General features: G+C 56.5%; 1 protein-coding gene across 4 annotated transcripts in view; it reads right to left on the bottom strand.

Moving 5' to 3' along the window:
- Positions 1 to 22429, bottom strand: part of GRK5 (G protein-coupled receptor kinase 5) — a 182792-nt gene that overhangs the window by 37580 nt on the left and 122783 nt on the right. For 2 of the 4 annotated variants that reach the window (XM_008144361.3, XM_028149593.2), the window contains exons 3-4: positions 13006 to 13118; positions 2092 to 2169 (exon numbers count right to left, since the gene is read on the bottom strand). In XM_008144361.3, the coding sequence (XP_008142583.1) occupies positions 2092 to 2169; positions 13006 to 13118 (191 nt within the window). The remainder of the gene's footprint in view (positions 1 to 2091; positions 2170 to 13005; positions 13119 to 22429) is intronic. The other 2 variants (XM_054728665.1, XM_028149596.2) reach the window with 2 other exon arrangements.

Below are 22429 nucleotides of genomic sequence, written 5' to 3'. Positions count from 1 at the left end.
ACGAGGTTGGCCAAGTGGGGAGAGAGGGTAGCCCACAGCAGCCCCCGGATAGGCAGAAAGAGTCGGCGAGGCCGGGCAAAGAGCCCCTTCTTAATCCTCTCTGAGATCAGCCAGGCCGCAGACCTGCGGGATGGGGCGGTGCGGCAGCGAGGGGGCAGGCATGGGAAACAATGCACCACAGGGGACCCAGGGCTCCTGGGTCACCCCAACCCGGGCTCAATCGCGGCTGTGTGACCTGGGACAGGGACGGCCCCTCCAGAGCCTCCCCGCCCCCCCCCCCCTAAGGTGGAGCCAACAGAAGCACGTCACACGGTGACAGCAAAGACTGAGTGAGACGGCGCCGGCACACAGTGGGTCCTCAGTACATGATGGCTGCTACTGTCTGCAGGGAACCCAGGCAGGGGGGCAGAGCAGAGCCGCCGTGGAAGCTGCCTGCGCTGTCCCATTAGCTGCGCCTGCAGCAGGCTCCCCCTCCCGGCCGCGCTGCCTGTGCACAGGCCGTCTGTCTCTCCTCTCTCTCCGGAGGCGGAACTCCATCACAGAGAACGTCGAGGTGGCGTCTGGCTCCCGTAGGCGCCCAGTCAGCGAGCTGTCGTTCTTAAAGCCCCGGGGTGAAGGGGCTGCTGTGGGTTAACCCCCTCGAGTCACATGGACGCCTTCACAAGGGGCTGCAGGCTTTCAGCGGCCCAGCTGCTGCTGGAGGCGCTGCTGCACGTGGCCTGGATTCTGTCCACCCCCGCCCCCCTCCAACCCCCATCTCCCGAGTGGAGTCCACCCGGGTACCTGCACACCCGGCTCAGGCTGCCCCAGCCTCGGTGCCGTCGCCCATGCACACGGGCCCCGGGGTTAGCACCCCAGGTGGCAGGCAGGGAGGGCCTTTGGAGTCAAGCTAATTAAGGGTCAACTGATTAATTAATTAAGGTGGGTCAGGGGCCGCCTTTCTTTAGGGGCCAGATGTCGCACCGTGGGAGTCTCTATGTCCCATCCGCAACACACACCTCTCCCTGCCTAGAAGCGTCTCCTCTGCTTCCCGCTTGGTTCTTGTCTTGTGAACAACCCGTCCTTCCCTCAGTGTGGGCTGGGAGAGGGCAGCGTCTGTGACTGTCCCGTTTGAGGGACCCTCTGCGATGAACGGGCCAAGCCTCACCCGTTTCACAGCAAAGAGCACTGGGGCCTGGGCAGAGGACCACCAAGGCCTTGTGGGCGTTAGGAGCGGGCCGTTTCCTGACCTCCGTGCCTGTGTGTGGCCGCCCCTGCCCCACGGAGTGATGGGTGGGCAGCCAGGCCCCCATCGCACAGGCCACGGTGCCTTTGCTCCGCCAGCAGCCTGGACGTGAGGAGCATGCTTCCTGGGGGGGGGGGCTGGCGCCCACAGAGTCCAGGTCCGGGGGGAGGACGAAGCCGCCGCTGCCCACAGGGTGCAGGACGCGCGCAAAGCTGTCCGCATGCTGGTCTCCTCGCAGGCTCTCAGTGCCTCCGGGAGGCGGGTCTGGGGGGAGGGCCACTTTTAAGGAAGGGACTCTGAGGCCCAGAGGAAACAGGACTGCGTGGGTGGCAGAGCTGGGATGAACACCCAGCCCCAGGCCAGCTTCTCTGGCATGGACGGAGAACACACTGATCTGTCAAGTGGGGGGAAGAAGACACAAGTTCCAGGGACCAAGGCCGCCAGGGCCCCGGGGGGAATGAAAAGGGGGTGGCACTGCCTCTCTCCCTTCAGCCACAAGGGGGTGCTCCTGAGGTGGGGTCAGGGCGGCCCCTCACCCTGTTTACTCCAGAACCTACTTCAGAATACTCTGCATTCTGTTACGTGTTCAACTGACATTGCCCTTGCCAACACAGCCTCGGCCACCCTCTTCCCCTCCCATCTCCCCCAAACCCTTCTCTGCCACACGGACCCCTCACAACCACCTGCTGGCCTGGCCTGGGCACCCGAGTGGGTCCTTCCAGGCATGGGCACTCTGTGGGGAAGGATGAAGATTCTGGATCTCCGGAGACCCATGGCAGCCACACGGCCCAGCACAGATCTGGGGGCCCATATTCCTGGATCAGGCCTCCCAGTCCTCCTGCTGTGGGGTGTGGGCGGCCTCTTACCTTAGGGGTGAGGTACTTGGTCATAATTTCCTTCCCTTTTTCTCCCAGTTTTTCATCTGGAGTAACTTCATATTCTGCCTAAAACAGAAGAAGGAAAAGGACAGTAAGAGATTTTGCTCATGAGCGTCTTAGAGTTACAGAACCTTCGGGGCCCCAGGAGAAGACTCCCTGGAGCGGCCCATCCCCTCCTACAGGGCAGGGAGCTGACGCCCAGGGAGGGCAGGCGGCCTGACATCCCATCCAGCCTGCTCTGCACCAGCGTGGACACGTGCCTGGGACAGCGGCTGTCCTTCGGGCTGCACGTCAGAATCCCCGGGGAGCCAGCCCTGGTGCTCGGGCCTCACCCACCCCACCCAAGTCAGACCTTCTGGCGACAAGGGCCGGGCATCCAGGCAGCTGAGGTGGAGATGCCAGGAAGCCGGGCTGAGAACCACCGGCACAGATCAATCAAAGGAAGTCACTGGAAAATAACAAGCCACCGAAGTGGGAGGCCCACCCCCGAAAGGCTGCCTTTGGCCACGCGGACCTTCCAAGCTGGGTGACCTTAGACAACTTCCTTGACCTCCGTGAAATGCACACGGAAAAAGCACGGACTCACGGGGTGACCGTGCAGCTAGAACGTGAGAAAGCTCTTAGCCCAGAGCTGGGCACATAGTAAATCCTCAGTTAACAGTTGCCATAATGATGGCCATTGTTAGGATTACACTTTGCGAGCGAACACAGAGGTTTTTCAGATGCTCTTATCTGAACCTCCAAAGAGCCCAGGAAATGAGTGGGAGGGCGGGGGCAACCCCTACCCCCCTTCACCCGCATGTGAAGAGCAGGGGCGGTGGAGGGGGGTTCCAGGGAGTTGCCCAGGGGAGGTGGCAGGGCTGGGACTTGGACCTCCCAGCCCAGAGCACTTTGTCAACACCACCGAGGAATTTAGAACGCGAGGCAGCAGACCCAGCCAGTGGGCCCCGGCCCTGAAGAAGCGAGGCCTCTGCAAGGCGGGCCTTTTCATTTCCCTTGACCCAGAGCGGCCCCGTCACTGCCCTGGCGCCCCTGCCAAGTGCCTAAGAGCCTGGAGCTGACCAGAAGCCGGGGTGAGCGTGCCTTTCTCATGTGGACACGGGAACTGACTGCAAGTTGTTTACAACCATTTCAACATCTCCCACTCGAGGATTTGTCAATCTCGGCCCCAAAGCACAGCTATTTCAGAGGAGGCAGAGACAGTGACATCGGCACAGACGGAAACTCCTCCCCTCTCTGGCTCCCCCTCTTCGGAGTTAAGATGCCCCAGGCCTTCCCGCCCCGGTTCAAGGTGACCTCTGGACCCCATGGCTAGGGCCAGTGTCTCCCCAGGCCCTCCCAGAAGACGTCCCAGAAAAAGGGAAGCGCGGACAGCCCTTGGGACGCCCACAGAGGCGGCCAGGCACATTTCCATCCGAAGTGAGTGAGTTTCCCCTCATGACCGTTTCTCTTCTAATGGAGGAGGATCAAGATGCAATGAATTTCTCCGAGGAAGAAACATGGACACGACGATCCTTTGAGTCACAGGACTATGGGATGGTGGGTCTGGAAGGAATTCAATCCACTCGCTCTGCAGGCTGGACACGAGGCTCAGAGAGGTAGAGGCCTGGCCTAAGGTCACACAGCTGGTCGCAGCACAGCCAGCACTGAGCACCCTCCTCCTGACCCCCGTGGGCCACCGGCCTCAGCCCCTCTCTCTCCGAAGGCCAATGCCCCTCACCATTAGGATGGGCCTGGTGGGACTGGTCATTTCTTAATGATTTAATTCATGATGTCCTGAGACCATTTAAGAAGAGAAGGTATCTCTTTCTTCTTGAGTTTTTCCTGTTACCTTCCCCCTCTATGCTCCCCAACAATCCCCCCAAACTGATACTCATGTGAGCACACACCTCCACACAATATGGAGTACATTATAGACTCACCCCGAGAGGCGGGTATTATTATTCCCAATTTACAGATGAAGAAACTGAGGCCAAACACAACTAGTTCAAATACAATTAAGCCGGCAAGCAACAGGGCTGGGAGCTGAGTCTAGAGTACAACTGACCCCCCTTTTCCAGGGTGAGGAGAGAAGCACCCCATGTCTGTTGCTCTGGACGCCCTGTCTAGTGGTCTGGCACCATGGGAATTTACCCAGACTGCTTTGCAAGGCCCAGACCACCTTTTTGGGGTAACTCAATCCCATGCAGAACCCTGGATTTGCACTGTCCCAAAATACATCTGTGAAGACGGCTCTATTTAACCTAACGGAGACCTAAGACTCACTAATCAGCCTCAATAGCCGGCTGAAAATATTCTTGCTCTAGGTGTGTATTAAAACCCACGTGAAAACAAAATAACATCACTTTCAGGTCAGCTGCCTCCCAGCAGAGCCTGGCTGGGCGGCGGGGCGCCGCGGTTCCACAGGGAGGCAGCGGGAGCACGCGGGGACAGGCATCCCGGCCCGGGATCAAAAGGCCTTTCTCCGAGAGTCCACGTCAGGTCACCGCCACTTGAAGGGCATTTGTGTTGGGAGGCAGAAAACCAGCCGGCGGCTTCCGGTGGGCTTTCCACGCTGATTAAGTCACCTGGAGTGACAGGCCTTGTCTCCACAGTGACTCCCCCACACACACACACACACACCAGGGGGGGCTCATGGGAGACATGTCCTAAGAGGCCACCTGCAGAGAGGAGGCCCCCTGGCAGCTCCCCTGTGGGCAGAGCTCAGGCAGCTCCCACTACCTGAGGCGGGGACCCCCGGGAAACCCGCTGCCGTGGGCACACATTTGCCCAGGTAGTGGGCAAAAGCTGCAGAAGTCACCCTAAAGCAGAAGACATAAGCAGCGGAGAAGAGGTTGGGCCGCCAGCCTAGGCCATCACCATGAGAGCTGGCAGGGAAATGACAGCCACCATGGCTTCAGGGACAAGAGAGGTAACCACCCCAAGGTATGCCCCCGTGACCTCCATCTGTCAACTCCCTCCTACCAGAGAGGGTGCTGGGACTTGTCCCACCCCCACCGAGGGGACACACACCGCCCTCTCTGCTGGAATGCCCACCGGAAACGAGCTGCTGCCCACAGCTCAACCCTAACAGCCAGAGCCCCAAAGAGCACCCAGGCCCGTCCACCCGGAGGGCATTTCTCTTCCCCAGATACATCGTGGTGCCCACCGACGGAGGCACCTGCTCTCAGCACTGTCATTTATGCCACAAGCGAGTGCCCTGTGGGATGAAGATAGGGCTCCAACATGAAGGGCAAAATGCTACCCTGCGTTGAAGGCAAAAGGAACTACGTCTGTACCTGCGGCTGCCAGAGAGATTAGACACCTGTGTGCGGCCTCGTTTGTAAGCTAACGTGTCACTCTCCTGGCCTTTTCCTACTGAACCATCGACCTCAGAGGACGCTGGTGAAATAGGTCCTCTCTCGTAAGACACGTTTCCTCAGAGGCTGTTTAAGAGCTGGTAGGAAGGGACCTGCCATGTTTTCAACTAAACTGGTTTAAAGAGCGGAGAGTCAGCCTGGCTGGCGTGGCTCAGTGGTTGTGCGTTGACCTGTGAACCGGGAGGTCACCGTTCGATTCCTGGTCAGGGCATATGCCTGGGGTTGCGGGCTCGATCTGCAGTGTGGGGTGTGCAGGAGGCAGCCAATCGATCATTGATATTTCTCTCTCTCTCTCTTTCTCTTAAAAAAAAAAAATATATATATATATATATATATATATATATATATATATATATATATATATATATATATACTTTTATACACAAAAGTGTATATATATATATATATACATATATATATATATATATGGAGAGAGAGAGAGTGAGAGCGAGCAAGCTGGATGGAACTCTCTCGGCCTCTAGCTTTAGCTTCACCTCCTTCTCCCGGGAGACCTTCTCCTGCCCCGAAAGGAAGGTGAAGTCAGAGATGCTATGAGGTCTGGCCACCTCCGGCTCTGTAATTACCGATGTGGTCAGCTTTTCCAGAGTCCTCACAGCAGGGACCAGTGACGTGCTGGTTGGCAGCGCTGCTTGCCATGGCCCTTTCTGGAGAAACACCCGCTCTGCCCATGTTGGCCTTGGTGTCCTGCCTGTGCTGACCATGTGGCCTGTGGGAGGGCACTCTCCACTTGCCCCTCCAGAGCTACTCCCCACCTTGCTGCTGGCTCCCCCCCCCCCCGGGCCTGGACACCAATGGTTCTTGCACCTCCCCCGGCCCCTCTTTAAATAAATATATTTTTGTATTGGTTTCAGGGAGGAAGGAAGAGGGAGAGAGAGATAGAAGCATCAGTGATGAGAGAGAATCATTGATTGGCTGCCTCCTGCAGGCCCCCACTGGGGACTGAGCCTGCAGCCCGGGCATGTGCACTGACCAGGAATCAACCATGACCTCCTGGTTCATAGGGCGACGATCAATTACTGACTGAGCCACGCCAGTAGGGCCCTGCACCCCCTTTTGAAGACCCAGCTCCGCCTGAGCAGACGGTTCTTTGATCTGAGGAGCCCACTTGGGTCTGGGTCAGGCAGGGATTCAATGGCAACAGATGGGACAGGACCAGAGAAAGACGGGAGGAGTGGACCGCTGGCCACGCCGGGGTACCGACTGAGAGGCAGGAGGAACGGCCGAGGCCTCACCCACCCGCTGGCCGTGTGTGTGAGCTGGAAACAGACCAAGGATACAGATGCCTGCAGCCCCAGCATCTTGATAGAACTCGTGAGAGACCTGGGCCAGTGGCACCTCAGGAAACCATTTCCAAATCTTTTTTTTAATTCTTAAATTTTTTTTATTGTGATGAAAAACATATAGTTTTCCATCCTTTTTTTTTTAATTATAGTTCACATTCAATATTATTCTGCATTAGTTTCAGGTGTACAACATAGGGGGTTAGACCTGTGGTCGGCAAACTGCGGCTCGCGAGCCACATGCGGCTCTTTGGCCCTTGAGTGTGGCTCTTCCACAAAATACCACGGCCTGGGCGAGTCTATTTTGAAGAAGTGGCCTTAGAAGAAGTTTAAGTTTAAAAAATTTGGCTCTCAAAAGAAATTTCAATCGTTGTACTGTTGATATTTGGCTCTGTTGACTAATGAGTTTGCCGACCACTGGGTTAGACAATCATATACTTTACAGCGTGGTCCCCCTGATATTTCAAGTACCCCCCTGGCCCATACATAGCTATTACAATATTATTTTCCCCCCACCCCCCAGCACATGCCCTCAACCCCCTAGTGTCTGTGTCCATTGGTAATGCTTATATGCATGCATACAAGTCCTTTGGTTGATCTCTTACCCCTTCCTCCCCCCCACCCCCCACCTTTCCTCTGAGGTTTGACAGTCAGTTCGATGCTTCTCTGTTTCTGGATCATTTCCAAATCTTGACCCACAGAACTATGAGATCATAAAGTGTTGTTTCAAGCTGCTAAGTTTTGAGGTAATTTCTTACACAGCAACACATAACAAATGCTTAACAGGCATCCGAACTAACCGCTAGTTTGAGTTCATATGTGTTTTCAATCTCTCATTTAATCAGAAGGCAAGCTCCAAGGCGCAGGAGCGTACTTCCCCTGCTCCCCGCACAGTCTCCAGCGGCCGGAACACAGTGCGGCATGGGAGGCATCCAGTAAGTGTGTGCCGAGTAGGTCTGGTTGAGGATCTGCCGAACCTCCCCAGCCCCCGAGAGAAGAGACCCAAGTGTGGCCACGGCAGGGTGTCAACAGAGCTCAGAGGCCATGAGGCTCCCAGAAAATAGGTTAGAGAAGAAGCATGTCCGTTTTTTAAAAAGATATTTCTATTGATCTTTAGAGAGAGAGGAAAAGAAAGGGAGAGAGAGAGAAACATCAATGTGAGCGTAGAACTCTGATCAGCTGCCTCCTGCATGCTCCACACTGGGAATCAAGCCGGCAACCCAGGCATGTGCCCTGACCGGGAATTGAGCCGGCAACTTCTCGGTGCATGGGATGATGCCCAACAGAGCCACACCAACCAGGGCAAGTATGTCCATTTTGTTGTTGTTAATCCTCACTGGAGGATATTTTTCCATTGATCTTTTTAGGAAGAGTGGAAGAGAGAGGGAAAGACAGAGAGAGAAACATCCATGTGAGAGAAACACATCAATTGGTTGCCTCCTGCACATGCCCTGACCGGGCCTGGGCTGGGGAGGAGCCTGCAACCAAGGTATGTGCCCTTTGACCGGAATTGAACCCGGGAATTGAACCCACAGGCTGATGCTCTATCCACTGAGCCAAACCGGCTAGGGCAAGTACGTCCATTGTTAAGAAGTCCATGGCAAGACCCCATTGGCCTGTGCAGGTTGACACTAACCTGGAACCCCTTGTGATCCCATGATCAGCTGGGCAAATCCTCTTTGCCCTCCAGGAGCCAAATCTAGCCATCGCCCTCATTAAGGCCACTGACTCTATTTCTCGGCGGGAAGGGGAGGGGCGTCCTTCTCAGGGTCCCAGGAGCCCCTCGACAAGCACGGCTAAGGCTGAGTTACCCTGCGGTCTGAGGAGGTGCACAGACAGTTCTGCCGGCCCCAGCACCGGGGCCCCGCTCTGAAGCAGCCAGCCTCCTGCGGACTCGAGATGCACAGCCGTCGGGACGGTGCCGAGGACCAGCCTTTCCCGAGGGCGAAGTCAGAGCCCGACAGGATGGGTTATTTTTAATAAACTCCGCTTGGCGGAAATTCAGGTGAGAGATGGGCACGGTGAGGACAGCGCTGGCTGAGCCAGGGGGCACTGGGCGGCATGCGACACGCAGGACAGGGCCACCCTCTCCCTCCTCGGAGTTCCCGTCTGGATGGAAGGGGAAAAAAGAAAAAAAGAAAAAAAAAAAAACCCCCCACATATTTCAGACGAGCATCACGCCAGCCCTGGAAAACTCAATAAAGGCTTCGTGCGTAAAAGGTGTTTCCAAAAGCCGGCCACTTGACGTCAAGATGGGCGATGAAAAGGCCTCGCCAGTTCCCAGAGATGCAGACAGGACGCGGGGAGACGGGGCGGCCTCCCTGAGGGGCAGCTTGGTCAGGGCGTGCGTAAAGAGCATCTGTCATGTCGACACCAGGAGCCACGCTCACATCTCCTTTCCAACTGAAAACTCCCCGGTGCCGGCCCGGCCGCAGGACGAGAATGAGCATGGGCATCCATGGGCTGTTTCCTTCTCCTCAAGCTGACTGAGCATCTAACGAGACCCGTGGCTGGAAAATTCCACTGGCTCCTGGGTTAGCCTCGCCGGCTCCGCCTCATCAACTCTAGACAGGTCCCACAGCTGCCGACGCCCCGTCTTTCCAAAAGGGGCGCCTGGGTCCAGGGCTCGCCCTGGGGTTTCGTGCCCTCTCCATCCACATGCATCTCCTTGGTGAGCTCACCCCGCCCACGGCTCTAAGCACCTGCTGTGTGTGGACAACTCCCCAGTTCAGACTCCTCACAAAGTTCAGACTTGAACACACACCTCCCTTCGGGCCTCTCCACTTGGATGTCTGATGGGCGTCTCTAGCTGAGTGTAACCCCCCAACGAGCCTCCCTCAGCCGCCTCTGACTCCATCCTTCTGGTGGCTCTGGTCAACACTTTTAAGTCATCTGTACGTCTTCTCTCTCACCCCCCAACACATCAGAAATACTGTGAACTCTTGCCCTGGCCGGGTGGCTCAGCTGGTTGGAGCATCATGTTGTACATCCAAAGGTTATGGGTTCGATCCCTGGTCAGGGTGCATACAGGAGGCGGCTGATCGATGTTTCTCTCACATCGATGTCTCTCTCTCTCTCTCTCTCTCCATTCGTCTCGCTCTAAAAATCAGTAAAACATATCCTCGGGTAAGGATTAAAAAAAAATAAATACTGTTAACTCTGCTTTCAAAACATGCCTTAAATCCAACCACTCTCACCACTGCCAGATGCTGCCACGTGGCTGTGCCACCATCAGCTCTCACCTGGACTGCAGCCGCCTCCAACCAGAGCTCCCAGCTCCCGCCCCAGCCCCTCATAGCCTGTTCCCAGCACAGAGCCAGAGCGTCCTTTAAAAACCGACGTCAGGCCACGCCACTGCTCTGCTCAGAGCCCTCCAGTGGCCCCATGTCACTCAAAGTTCTTTAGCGGCACAGGTCTGGCATGACTGACACCTCTCCTGGATCCCTCGACCCTGCTCCCTCCACTCCAGCCTGGACCGAGAGACTTGACCATCCTGGCAAGAAGGAGCTCCCACCAACAGGGGGCAGGGCCAGAATTCAGGGCCCAGCAAGACCCGGGGAGGTCGAGGACGAGAGGGCAGGCAGGGCCTGTTGGTGGGAGGTCTGGTACGTCAGTTTCAGAATTCGGACTGTGTCCCGGATGCCAATGCTTCCCAAGCCTGGACACGCAGTACAGTCGGGAAATGTTAAAAATGCCACACGGTCTCCAGTCCGTTCCCCAGTAAGAGGAGCCAGGGCTCCTCGGAGAAACCACGAGCTCCAGGTATAGGGCAGGAAACACCAGACGAGCTGCGACACCACACGGCAGCAGACGGCCAGGAGGCCGCCGCGATCACCGTATCCTCCACGGGCTCAGCAGCCAACCCGAAGGGCTCCCCCTGGCCAACAAGGAGACCTCGCCACACCGGTAACAATAATGCCTGCTGTGCATCAGAACGCGCCACGTGAGCCGGTTACTGCCAGGGAACCGACGGGTACTTTGAAAACACAAAAAACAGGAAAGGAATAAAGCACTTCCTGTGTGAACTTTACCACTGGGTAACCAGGCAGTCATCGAATGTGTTTCCTAGTTAGCAAATGAAGGGACGACAGACTCAGGATGTCGCCATGGTGTCACCCCTCATCCATCAGCAGATTTGGGCACTGAATGTCACCACTTTATTTTTTTGTCGTTAATCCTCACCGGAGGGCATTTTCCATTGATTTTTTCGAGAGAGTGGAAGAGAGAGGGAAAGACAGAGAGAAAGAAACATGGATGTGAGAGAGACACATTGATGCACGTGCCCCGACCAGGGCCAGGGATGGAGCCTGCAACCAAGGTAGGTGCCCTTGACTGGGATCGAACCTGGGATCCTCCGGTCCACAGGCTGAGGATGCTCTATCCACTGAGCCAAACCGGCTAGGGGTGAGTGTTATCACGGCTGCTGCCGTGTCAGAAAGGACAACCAGAGAGTATGTGTCCCCTGACAGAGCAACTCGAAGCCACTTAGGAAGTCAGTCCCCCCACCCTCCAGCTGAAATGGGCCTGATTAATGAGCCATTTACAAGAAATACAGAGGAACCTATTAAATGACACGTGGGGAGGAGCATGCAGAATTCCGACCACGGAACACTCTTCTGGATGGACGAGGGAGACGGCTACACACTGCTAAAACATGCGTTTATGAAACAGGAGCAAGTCAGACGTGGGAATACGGACTAATAGTGGATAATAGAGGATAATAATATTTGAGTTATGGTAATGGTATTGCGGTTATATTTTTGTTAAAGAGTCCTTATCATTTGGAGACACATCTGAAATGTTCACAGATAAAAAACAAATGTGAGATCTGCTGCAAAACGCTCCAGAGGAGCGGGGGCGGGTGAAAAAAGACTGGCCTTGAGTTCATCATTGTTGAAGTGGGGTGAAGGATGCGTGGGGGCTCATTATACCATTCCGTAGACTTTTGCCTTTATAGCTTGAAATTTTCCATAATAAAAAAAAAGCCATGAAAATACTAGGCCCCACCCCCCAGAGAAACACACTATTGAGTGTGGGCTTCCGTTCGAGCACTGGTATTTTTTTTTTAAGGCTCCCCGGGTGTTTCTACTGCTCAGCCAAGGTTGAGAATGCTGCAGTCGCTTAAGGAGACACGCAGAGAACCTGCACTGAGACCAAGACGGAGGCCATGGAGGGGAGGGCACCGGTCTGGGAGGGTCAAGGAGCCCAGCACAGGGTCCCTGATCGGGTGGGGAAAGGGAGGAGGAAGAAGGAGAGATCAAAGACGATGCAAAGGATTCAGGCTTGGGTGACTGGGGATGCTGGTCACTGGCCCAGGGAACATGTCAGGGCTGGTAGTTTGGGGGGCCTGGGGAGAAGTTCTGGGTGTTTAGGGCATGCTGACGTTGAGGGGCCCATGTGACTTCCAGTGGAGACCGTCAATGGGCAGTTTGGTTTGTGGGTCCAGAGAGCCACAGCAAGACCCGGAAGAAGACACAGAAACGTGGGCCCCACGGGGCTGTCCCCTAAACCAAGACAGAGGTCGGGATGGCTGCAGCCAGTCGAGAAAGCCTAGGGGCAGAGGCCAGGCGGAGGAGCGCCTGCGCAGCCCTGCCTCCGGTCCTCTAGGCCACATCTGTCGCACAGGTGAGCGACCAGAACAGGTGCAGGAGGCCCCCGTGGTGTGAAGCACGGCCACGTGTGCCAGCAGCTGTCAGACCAGCTTGAAACTGCCAACACGCGTTCAGTGCACACACACGTGCTGGATGCCTACGTGGGCCGGGCTCTGTGCGAGGCGGGGGTGACCCAGAGCCAGGGTCCTGGCCTCAGGGAGCTTGCTTTCTAGTGGGCAGTAGACAGGAAACAAGTCCACGCACACGAGCTTTGGACTTCTAGACAATGGAGTCTCCGCTCGGGGAAGGGACGATGGGGTTCCAGCGTGACCTCGGGGTGTTGGGACAACCACACAGCTTCCCCGTGTGCAGTCGTGCGCAGCCCCGGCTCCCGGAATCAGGGAGCTGACAGGGCCTCCTGTTAGAGCAGCAGGAACGGAGGCCCAGCGGGGAGGTGGCCACCCACGGCCGCCAGGGGTGCAGACCTGGGGATGACACACAAGTCTGCACGGAAGTTTCTTGAGCAGCCATTTTCGTCGCCACACCCTTCTAAAGCATGCGGTCTAGCGTTTCCTTTGGACAAACACGATCGCTGATCACCAAGGACCCAGGGCCCTCCCCCCCCACCGCCCCGCAGGACCAGGGACTTACCACTGAGTCCAGAAACTGAATGTAACACTCCAGCCCAGGTCTCGTTTCACAGAACTGCCGGAAAAGCAACCTCCCAATTGGCTGCTTGTCACATAGACTGCAGTAGTCTCTGTCTGGAGACAAGAAGAGAAGAATACGGTGAGACCCAGGAGAGGGCCAGGCAGGGCCGTCCCATCCACCCGCACCCGGACGTAATGCCCCAGATGGATGGAGCAAGGTGCCTGGCAAACTCTCAGGGGCCCTTATGTGTCCCCAAGCCCCGCAGACTCAGAGGGGACGAGGTCAGTGCAGAGGAAGCTGCCAGTGACGGCCCAGCCTCCGCTCCCAGCCTGCTCCCCTTTCCGATGCCCTGGTTTCTGCGTGGAGGTGCCAGCCGCTCTGGGGACTATGACTGCACCTGGCTGGCCATCAGCATGTCACATCCCCTGGTTAACGTGACCGGATAAGGGTGGCAGGCATGTCACCCACGCCAGTAAAACCAGAGTGAACCACACTGGCACGTTGAGCAGAGGTGGTTTCTCGGCCTGTGGATGGGGTGCGAGGGGTGAGGCCAGAGCCTGCTGCAGCGTTCTTGACCCTGGGAAGGAAGCGCCTGCGAGGACGAGGCTGACTCACAGAGGAGGCCAGGACTGGGGGAATTACAAGTAGACTTGGGGCCTGGTGGTGCCATGAGTCTCTGGATCAAACCGTGCCTGCAGCCCAACCATATCTGAAACACTTAATAAAGAGCCTTGCTTGAAAAAAAAAAAAAAGTTAATTACTTGTAATTCAAAGCATCCTAATGAATACAGTAAAAAAAAAAAAAAACAACTTTCATTCTTGTCCAGTTGGAACAAAGCCAGTCTTGGGATGTTTCGAATTATGAAAAGCCTGCTTTTTCCAGCGGAGGCGCTAGAGGCCCAGAGACAAAGTGGCCGTGGCCAGCCCTCAACCACTCAAGTCGCAGCCTCGCCAATGACGTGCTGTGTGACTTCAGGAAGCTCACTTGTCCTTTCTGGGCCTCAGTCTTCCTCTGAAAAATGAAAGCCCACGTGGGCCGTGAGATGGAGGTTGGTGGGAATCCCTTCTTGCCTCTTCCTGCAATGACTACCAGAGGCTTTCTCAAGGGCGGAGGCCCGTGGCCTTGAGCCTTCTGGAGCGCTGTGCATTTGCCTTTGACCCTGCAGCTGTGCAGAAACAGTCAGGAGATTTCATGGGGAACCGGGAAGCAGGCTGAGTGAGACCTGGGTCAGGAGCTGCCTGGACAGGAGGAATGACTGTCCTTGCCACCTGCCGAGGAGGAGCCAGGACGTGGTGTTTCTCTGGAGATGGGGACTACAACGGGAGATACGAATACGGCCATCATGTCCATGCACAAAGAGCTGAGCCATGGGCAGGTCGGGAGCAGGGGGCTGTGAGCCTGGGTTATGGAGCTAAACCGCCTGGGTTCAAATCCCAGCCTCACCACTTCCTGCCTGTGTGACCTGGGACAACTCACTGGGCACATTTACCCCTCGGTTTCCTCATCCGTAAACTGGAAACAGCAATGGTACCCAGCTCCTGCGACTATCACGAGGCCTGAATAAGACAACGCGTAGAAAGGACTCAGACCAGAGCCTGGCACATAGCAAATGCTTAATGAACCACCTGTTGTCATCATGGATGTGGACTTTCGGTCTGCGCCATCTCCCTTCCTCTAGGGAACCTTCTCTCCCGGTCTGTAAGAATCCAGCCAGCCCTAACCAATCAGAGCCCCCTTCCCATGGCCACAACGATAGGTTCCCTGAGCTGAGTGGGCCTTGGAGTCCTTCCAGGGTTTTTGCTAGAACTTTGCTAGGTACTTGCTCTTCTCTGGGTGACAAGGCTGAGGGACTGGTCACCCCAGAGCTGCCGCAACTGTCCCTCCCACCAGGCCGTGAGCCCACGGAGAACGAAGCCAGCACAGGGAAGAGAGCCGAGTGAAGTGAGAAACCTGGTGCCCGAATAGCACAGGGGCCCCGCCCAAGCCAGCCTGCCAGGCCAGCGGCGCCTGCAGGGTCCTCACCACAGAGTCCGTGCTGAGGCCAGTTGGTGTTGGGTTTGTCTCTTGCGACTAAAGGAGCAAGTGACTAGGTCTCCAGGCCGGGGAGTCTCACAGCACCCCTCTCTCAGGGAAACTGCCTGAGGGCAGGGACTGGTTTTGTAGGAGTTCACCGGCTCTAGCTATTCTGTTGGACAAGAAGGCACTCCAACATTTCTCATTCTCACAAGTGGGTACTTTGATCAATGGGGGGCCCCCTCCTCGAGTGGTTTGGGGGCTGAAACTGGCCTTGAACTATCACCTTAATCCAGTCCACCTTTCCATGCACAGACGGTTCACAAACACTTAACCCACAGCCCTTCGGGCCAGGACCAAGAGGGGCGGGGATGGGATGTGGTCCCAGCCCTCAGGGATCTTGGATTCTGTTGGAAAGGAAGTGTGTGTGTGTGTGGGGGGGAGATGAGCTGACAAGATCCCAAGTGACAGTAATAAAATGTCAGGTTAGATGAGTGTCCTCCGCAGCCACAGTGGGGAGTCTGGAAGGAGGCCCAGAGGGCGACAGGTCTGCGGCTGCACCCGTGAGCACACCGCCCTGCAGACACGGCCCGCATGCTCCCTGCCTCCCACACACCCATGCCCACGGGTGAGGAAAGCAAACGCCCCCAGCCCTTCCCCATCCGCGGAGCTTCCCCAGCCCAAACACAGGAGAGTAAAGCACCTGGTGTCAAACTCCCGTTTTATTCCATCATGGCACGGAGCGCCGCGCTGCTGATGTGACTGAGCAACCCCCCGCTCTTCCAAAAGCAATGATGAGGCTTCGTGTGCTGTGTTGTGATTGCCTAAGGGTTCATCTGACAGCATGTTCCCTCTCCATATGGCGCTCGCTGTCAGTGTGGAAACAAGGCCGTCATAAACGCACAGCATAGTAAACACCCAACAGGAGCTGTCAGCACCTCCGTTCCCTGCCGCGCCCAGCGACACAGAGCATCCCAGGCGAGACAGCCGCCCCCGGGAAGCCCAGGGAGAAATAAAAGGACGGGCAATCATCTATTCAGGCTCTTTTCTCAGCGTAAGTGGAGATAATGGGCCCATCTGAGGAAGCACCAGCAGCAACGACAAAACCCAAGGGCAACGCTTGTGCATCTTTCAGAAAAGGGAGGACGAAGCCAGGGAAGGTGGAGAGGAGTCGGGGGTTGATGGAGGGGCAGGAGGAGGTGCAAATCCAAGCTCCTGCGGGGGGGAGGGGGGGGGGCTGGTGAGCAGGAGCGTCCGGGACAATGGGGCGGACCCTTTTCTGTCTGAATCTCTCAGGCTGGGGCAACCCTGGATGCTGTGCACACAGACACCACGCACTGTCCACACACACACACACACACACACACACACACCCTGCTCTTCTAGAACCCTGCTTTGGGCCATGTGCCTCATTGGTCCTTCCCTCCAGCCAGAAAGAGGCTGTTGTTACGTAAGATGGGAGGGGCATCAGGGCCCGCTGCCCCAAAGGATCCAGCATCAGCCAATCATTGCAGCTTTATTCTTTCAGGTCCCTCATTTAGTCAACAAACTCTCTCCCAAGGTCTCTTGCTTTTTGATATTAAAAGGTGCCTTCAACTTTAAGACTCTCTTCTTGAATTCAACACCTGGGGAGGGGGTGGGGGTGGATAAATGGGTGGGAAGGGGTGCACCTTATACACCCTAGTGGGCTAATGATCCAGTAACAGGCCTGGAGTCAACAGCTGGCCATCAGCTGAGACCAAGAATGGGGGGGTGGTCTTGGTGACGTGACATCTGGCCTTGGCCGCAGTAACAGAGATTTGGTGGACAGGTGTCCAAAGGAAGGTGGCCGGAGCGGGGCCTAAAAGACCATTACAAGCTCCAGGACACGGAGCTGTGCCCTTGGCCAGGGGGCCAAGCGCCCCAAGGAAGGGCTGGAGCCCACTGTGCACTCAGGAGGGTGGTGAGAGAGACCCTGGGAAGGCAGGCTGGGCTCAGACAGGCAAGGGCTGGACCCCGAGGGCAAGGAGACCAGAATGGAGTCACTGTCCCACTGGGGCATCCACGATGTCAGAGCACCAACGATTCAAGCACAGTCCACAGAAAGGTGGACAAAATGGGGTGGGGGAGTCTGAGACCTTTACAGAGGAGCTGGCTGCCGCAGGAGCCCTGCCATGGGGGGGTTCAAGCCGCCTTTGGCACGGAGGGCGCAGTGCCTGTGGCCGGGATCCTGCTTCGGAGAAGAGCTGGACCGAAGGAAACCACATGTGCCGTTTGTTTCTTCAAGGGCTTGACACCTCTCCGGCATGCCGAGGGCTGGCCCAGGAAGCAGGACGGCCACATCGGCTGCGACACACTGGACTGCAGCCAGGCCTCAGACAACGGTTTCTCCCACAGACAGACCCTTTAGCGGGGCCACAGGCACTGGCTGAGCCCCTGCCAGGCCCTGCGTCCTGGGCCCTGCGAGCAGACGAGTCCCCGCAGGCCTCATCTCTGTCCTGAGCAGGGAGCGTGTCTATGAGCCGGGGCAGGAGGGAGGACCGTTCACGGACAGGCTGGGAAGAGCAGCACGGAACAAACCGCAGACGTCGGAGGAGGAGGCACACGCCGCCCTCGTGCCCAGGGGTGGGTTTCAGTGGTGCCCATGGGACAGCATGCCGGGACACGGGAATGGGAGTGACAGGGTCGCCGAAGGCAATGCCGGCAGGGGAGACACTGAGTGCTGGGGAAGAAGAAAAAGGTCAAAGCCAAAGAAATGGGGCCAGCGGTTGGGATTAGGGGCGAGGAGAAGCCACGGTGGGGAGGTAAATCCCCAGGTGAGAAGCCAGGAGGTGTTAGGGCAAGAATTCCAGGCTAGGCCTCAGATCACTGCAGGGAGCCTTCGAGAATGGCTGAAGTGTGTGAAGGACCCACAAAAAATTAAACTGTCATCATATAGCGACCAATCCCACTCGGGGGCATTTACCCAAACGAAATGAAATGAGGACCTCAAAGAGGTATGTGCACTCCCATGTTCATTGTGGCGCCATTCACACTACCAAGACGTGGGAAGGACCTCAATGTCCACCCACCGATGTGTGGACTAAAACGGGGTCTATACAGTACACACTGTACATACAGCTGCCAACCAACAGAGGGCGCAACAAGACCAGGGGCCCATCCTCCCCACCTCTTTGCGACGTTGGGGTGCTTTGCTGAGAACCTTCCCATGTCTCCTAGGCTGTTGTCATCATAAGCTGCTGATGGTACCCCCACCTCAGGCCCACTGTCAAGGACACGTGCTATAGACTGGACGCCTGTGTCCCCCTCCCCCGCAAAAGGCACACATAGAAACCTAATCCCCACTGCGATGGTATTGGAGGGTGGGGCCTTTGAGAGGGTGGAGCCTGCACGAGACCCCTGAGAGCTCCCCCATCCCTCTGCCCTAGGAGGACACAGCCGAAGATGATTGTTTATTAACCAGAAAGCAGGCTTTCACCAGACACAGGATCTGCCAGCACCTTGATCTTGAACTTCGCAGCCTCCAGAGCTATGAGAAATACATTTCTGTTGTTTATCATTGGTATTCTGCTACAGCAGCCCAAATGTACTACTAACTTGCTATCTGGTCTTGGGCAAATCCCTTAATCCTGCCTCCCGCACCACACGGGCAGCCAGGGTGAGCCGTTGCTATCGGGTGTTAGCAATACTAGTCCACGTGCTAGCAATACTGGCCCAGACTCAGCACATAGGGGGTCCTACATAAACAGCTGCCATTTGAACAGATCGTATCTCCTCTATGAGCCTCAAGGAGTGGTGGCTTTTACTCCTCTGAAGATGCGGTGGGTGGAGGGGAGTGAACGGGGCCTTGACTGCATAAGCACCAAAGAAAGAGCGAGCCACCCCACCCACGGCTGAGCCATTGGAGGACCCCACGCCCCCAGAGGGCAGGGGCCAGGCCTCTGCGGCCTTCCGCTCCCTCACTTTTTTAAAAAAAATATATTTTATTGATTTTTTACAGAGAGGAAGGGAGAGGGATAGAGAGTTAGAAACATCGATGAGAGAGAAACATCGATCAGCTGCCTCCTGCACACTCCCCACGGGGGATGTGCCCGCAACCAAGGCACATGCCCCTGACCGGAATCGAACCCGGGACCCTTGAGTCCGCAGGCCGACGCTCGATCCACTCAGCCAAACCGGTTAGGGCCCGCTCCCTCACTTTGAGCCTCCCTCTCAGAGAGAAGCCACACGTGTCCTCACAGCACATGGCCGAGGTTAAACTCTCACAACCCACAGTCAATTCCTTCAAGACTCATAACCCCCCGTGGGACTTAGAAACAGGAATGATATTGATAGTGAAGATAAATAGATGCTGTCACTGTTTTCATTCCTTTCGAGTGACATGAAATGGGAACATACTTTCTTAATTAGGAGCCTGTGGTATGTGGACACTTGGAGGGCAACCAGATTTTCCCAACCGAGGGCCAGAACACAGGCATGGCCCCCCCTCCGGTGGCCAGGAACCCCAGTGAGCGAGGCCGCCCTGCCTGCCTCCCCGGCTTGGAGAGCTGGCCTTGATCCCTCGTGGATGGGGAGCAAGAAGTCACGGCCGGGAAGGAGGAGGGGGTGGCCCACGACTGAAACCTGCTTAGGATTGTTTTCTTCGTTGCCCCAGGCCCTCCTTGAACTTGGGCCAATGAAAATGCACGTTCCATTTCAGAAGTAAGAGCAAGAAACGCAGCTTCCTGAGGAAATGGAACCACTCACACCCGAGCCCTTGGAAATGAAACCACATGTTTATTGTACCTGGGGGAGGGGGGGGGGGGGGGCGCCCCAAAGTGATTCCTGAAGCCATCTCTACCTTCTGGGGATTTGTTTTTGTTTCGTTCGATTTAATTTAATAACATTGTTTTATCGAAATACCAGGAGTTTGGGGATTATTATGGTTCTTTCTTGCGGGGGCCAGGCGGGGGCGGTTCCTGGTAGGTCCTCCGGCAATTTAGGAAAACAGACGTAAGGAGACTGGATTAGACAGGAGCCCTTGACATTGCCACACGCCAGGTCTAAAACAACCAACGGGAACGTGCTCTGGAAACAGCTTTCTCTGAAAAATTCCTGCCAGAGCTGGAAAAACAATTGGGCGTTTGCTCGGAGGGCAGGCGCGCTGACGTTTGAAAGGCAAGATAGCATCACGGATAATGGCAACGCTTCGCCGCCCGCGTCCTGGAAGGCGCAGGCGAGGAGGAAAAGGGAAACATTTGGTATTTGGTTAGCAACAGCTGAGTGGGTTCCGATGACTTCAAGGAAGATGTTCCTATGTGGATGAAAAACGACATATGGCGCCTTACACAAACACGCCCAAATCATGCCGTCTTCCTGTGCCGCCTGTCCCTCTCGTTCTGGCCTCTAGTTTTAACGCGTGTCATACCTGCCACGTGTCTCTCTGCTGGACCAAACGTCTTACAAAGCTCGGGGGCACCTGGACAAGCCACAGGTAACGTCCACTCAGTGGTAGGGTGTTTGGGGCTGGGCTGCCAAGTGGGGGAAGGGATAGAAATGGGGGAGGGGGGAGGAAAGGGGACCCTTGTGTGTGGGTCTGTGAGATGAAGGAGGGAGGTGGGTTGGAGTTTGCTTCTGGGGGCTCAGGGCAGCAGCCCCTACCAGCCTCGCCTCTGATGAAGGTCCAGGTCTCTGGCTTGAACCCGCCGGGTGCAGTCAATCCCTAGGAGATGCGCGGGAGTCTGGAAAAGGGCTGGGGGCTGAGCTGGGCAGGACACGTGTGTACGCCATCACCGTGGGGCCCTCTGGCAATAACCGGGCTCCACGGTTAGGCAGTGACCTCGCCCTTATTCTCAAGGCCAAGGAAAGCAGAGGAGTTGGTATTCCCTTGTAGTGGGAAAGGGACGAAGAACTGGGTGGGTGAATGGAGGGTGGGGCGGTGCAGGGGGGGCCCAGGAGTGGCTAGGTAGACACGGAGACTGCGCAGGTGGTGGTGGGAATGAGCCTGGCATGTTGGGAAGGTTGGGGGACAAAGCCAGGACCCGGGTTCCAGGCCTCGTCTGTCACCGCTGAGCTCCGGACTGTCCCGTGTGCACTGCTCCATCAGCCTCCCCTCCGTGCTCGCACAGGGCTCTGAGCAGGACGACCCAGAGGCGCCGGGCACGGCAGCAATGGGGGCTCTTGAAAATGCCAACAAGAAGGAAACACATGGACGCAGGACCCGCAGCTGTGCCCTGGGAAGCAAAGGCGTTGTGGCCGCCAGACACGTCCCCCTCGGGTGCAGAGCCTGGGTGCAGGCGGGTGGTCAGAACGCCCTGCTTGGCCCTGCCTGGCCTGCTGGGGTGCCAGCACCCAGGAATGCCTCAGTCCATGGCAGTGGTCGCCAACTGGTGGTCCGCGGGCCACCGGTGGTCCGTGAGATCCGAAAGGTGGGCGACCGCTGGTCCACGGTATGCCGCTCCGTCCTGGTGACCTAGGCCTCCCTCCCTCTGCTCACAGCCAACCTGGGGCCACCATCCTCCTGGGGCCACATTCTTCCCACAAGCTTTCTCCTCCCTGGAAAGAAACGTCCATGTGGATACAAGCAGCTTTGGTAACTGAGAGACCCAGGCCACACCCAGGCCACTGCGTCAGACCTCTGAGGGTGGGTCAGCAATGTTTGCAGCTCCCGGGTGATTCCAACATGGCATGAAATGTCCAGTTCAGCTTTTTAAAATATATATATATATATATATATATTATTGATTTCAGAGAGGAAAGGAGAAGGAGCGATAGAAACATCAATGATGAGCATCACTGATTGGCTGCCTCCTGCACACCCCACACTGGGGATGGAGCCTACAACCCAGACATGTGCCCTGACCGGGAACCGAACCGTGGCCTCCTGGCTCGTAGGTCGACGCTCCATCACCAAGCGACACTGGATAGCCAGTTCAGCTTTTTCTCCCCAGCACCTGGAACGGTGCCTGGCCAGAGCAGTACCGCCTATGTAAGACGAAGGAACGACCGAGCAAATCAGTGACATGTGGAGACCACATGCTTCTAAATCCAGAAGTAGAAACCTCGGGCCTGAACTTGCTTGACACTTGCCCCCCGCCCCCCGTTAATCAGCCAGAAATGAAGGTCTCCTGAAGCAACTCGATGACAGAGAGTTGCTCCTCGTGGGGCTTCCGTCCAAGGGAAGCAGAGGGCTCTGGGTGCCCAGCGAGGTGAGGCGGGGACAGGCTGTGTGCTGCACTGGGAAGTGGCAGCCATGATGGCCCAGGGCCCCCAACGTGAGGTGGGCCTGAGCAGGGCCCTGCCTGACTCCCCGCTCCAGGAAAGCTCAGCAAGGGCCAGGGGTCTGGACTTTGCCTCCAGCTCCTCCTCTGACCCCTGTATGACCTCAGAACCGCCATTGTGCTCTCTGGACCTTGGTTCCCCCTTCTACAAAGTGAGGCTGATACACAAGGG

Source organism: Eptesicus fuscus, chromosome 17 (assembly GCF_027574615.1).
Source record: "Eptesicus fuscus isolate TK198812 chromosome 17, DD_ASM_mEF_20220401, whole genome shotgun sequence".
Classification (NCBI taxonomy): Eukaryota; Metazoa; Chordata; class Mammalia; order Chiroptera; family Vespertilionidae; genus Eptesicus; species Eptesicus fuscus.
The sequence above is the reverse complement of the archived record's forward strand: the minus strand, read 5'-3'. Positions and strand labels throughout refer to the sequence as shown.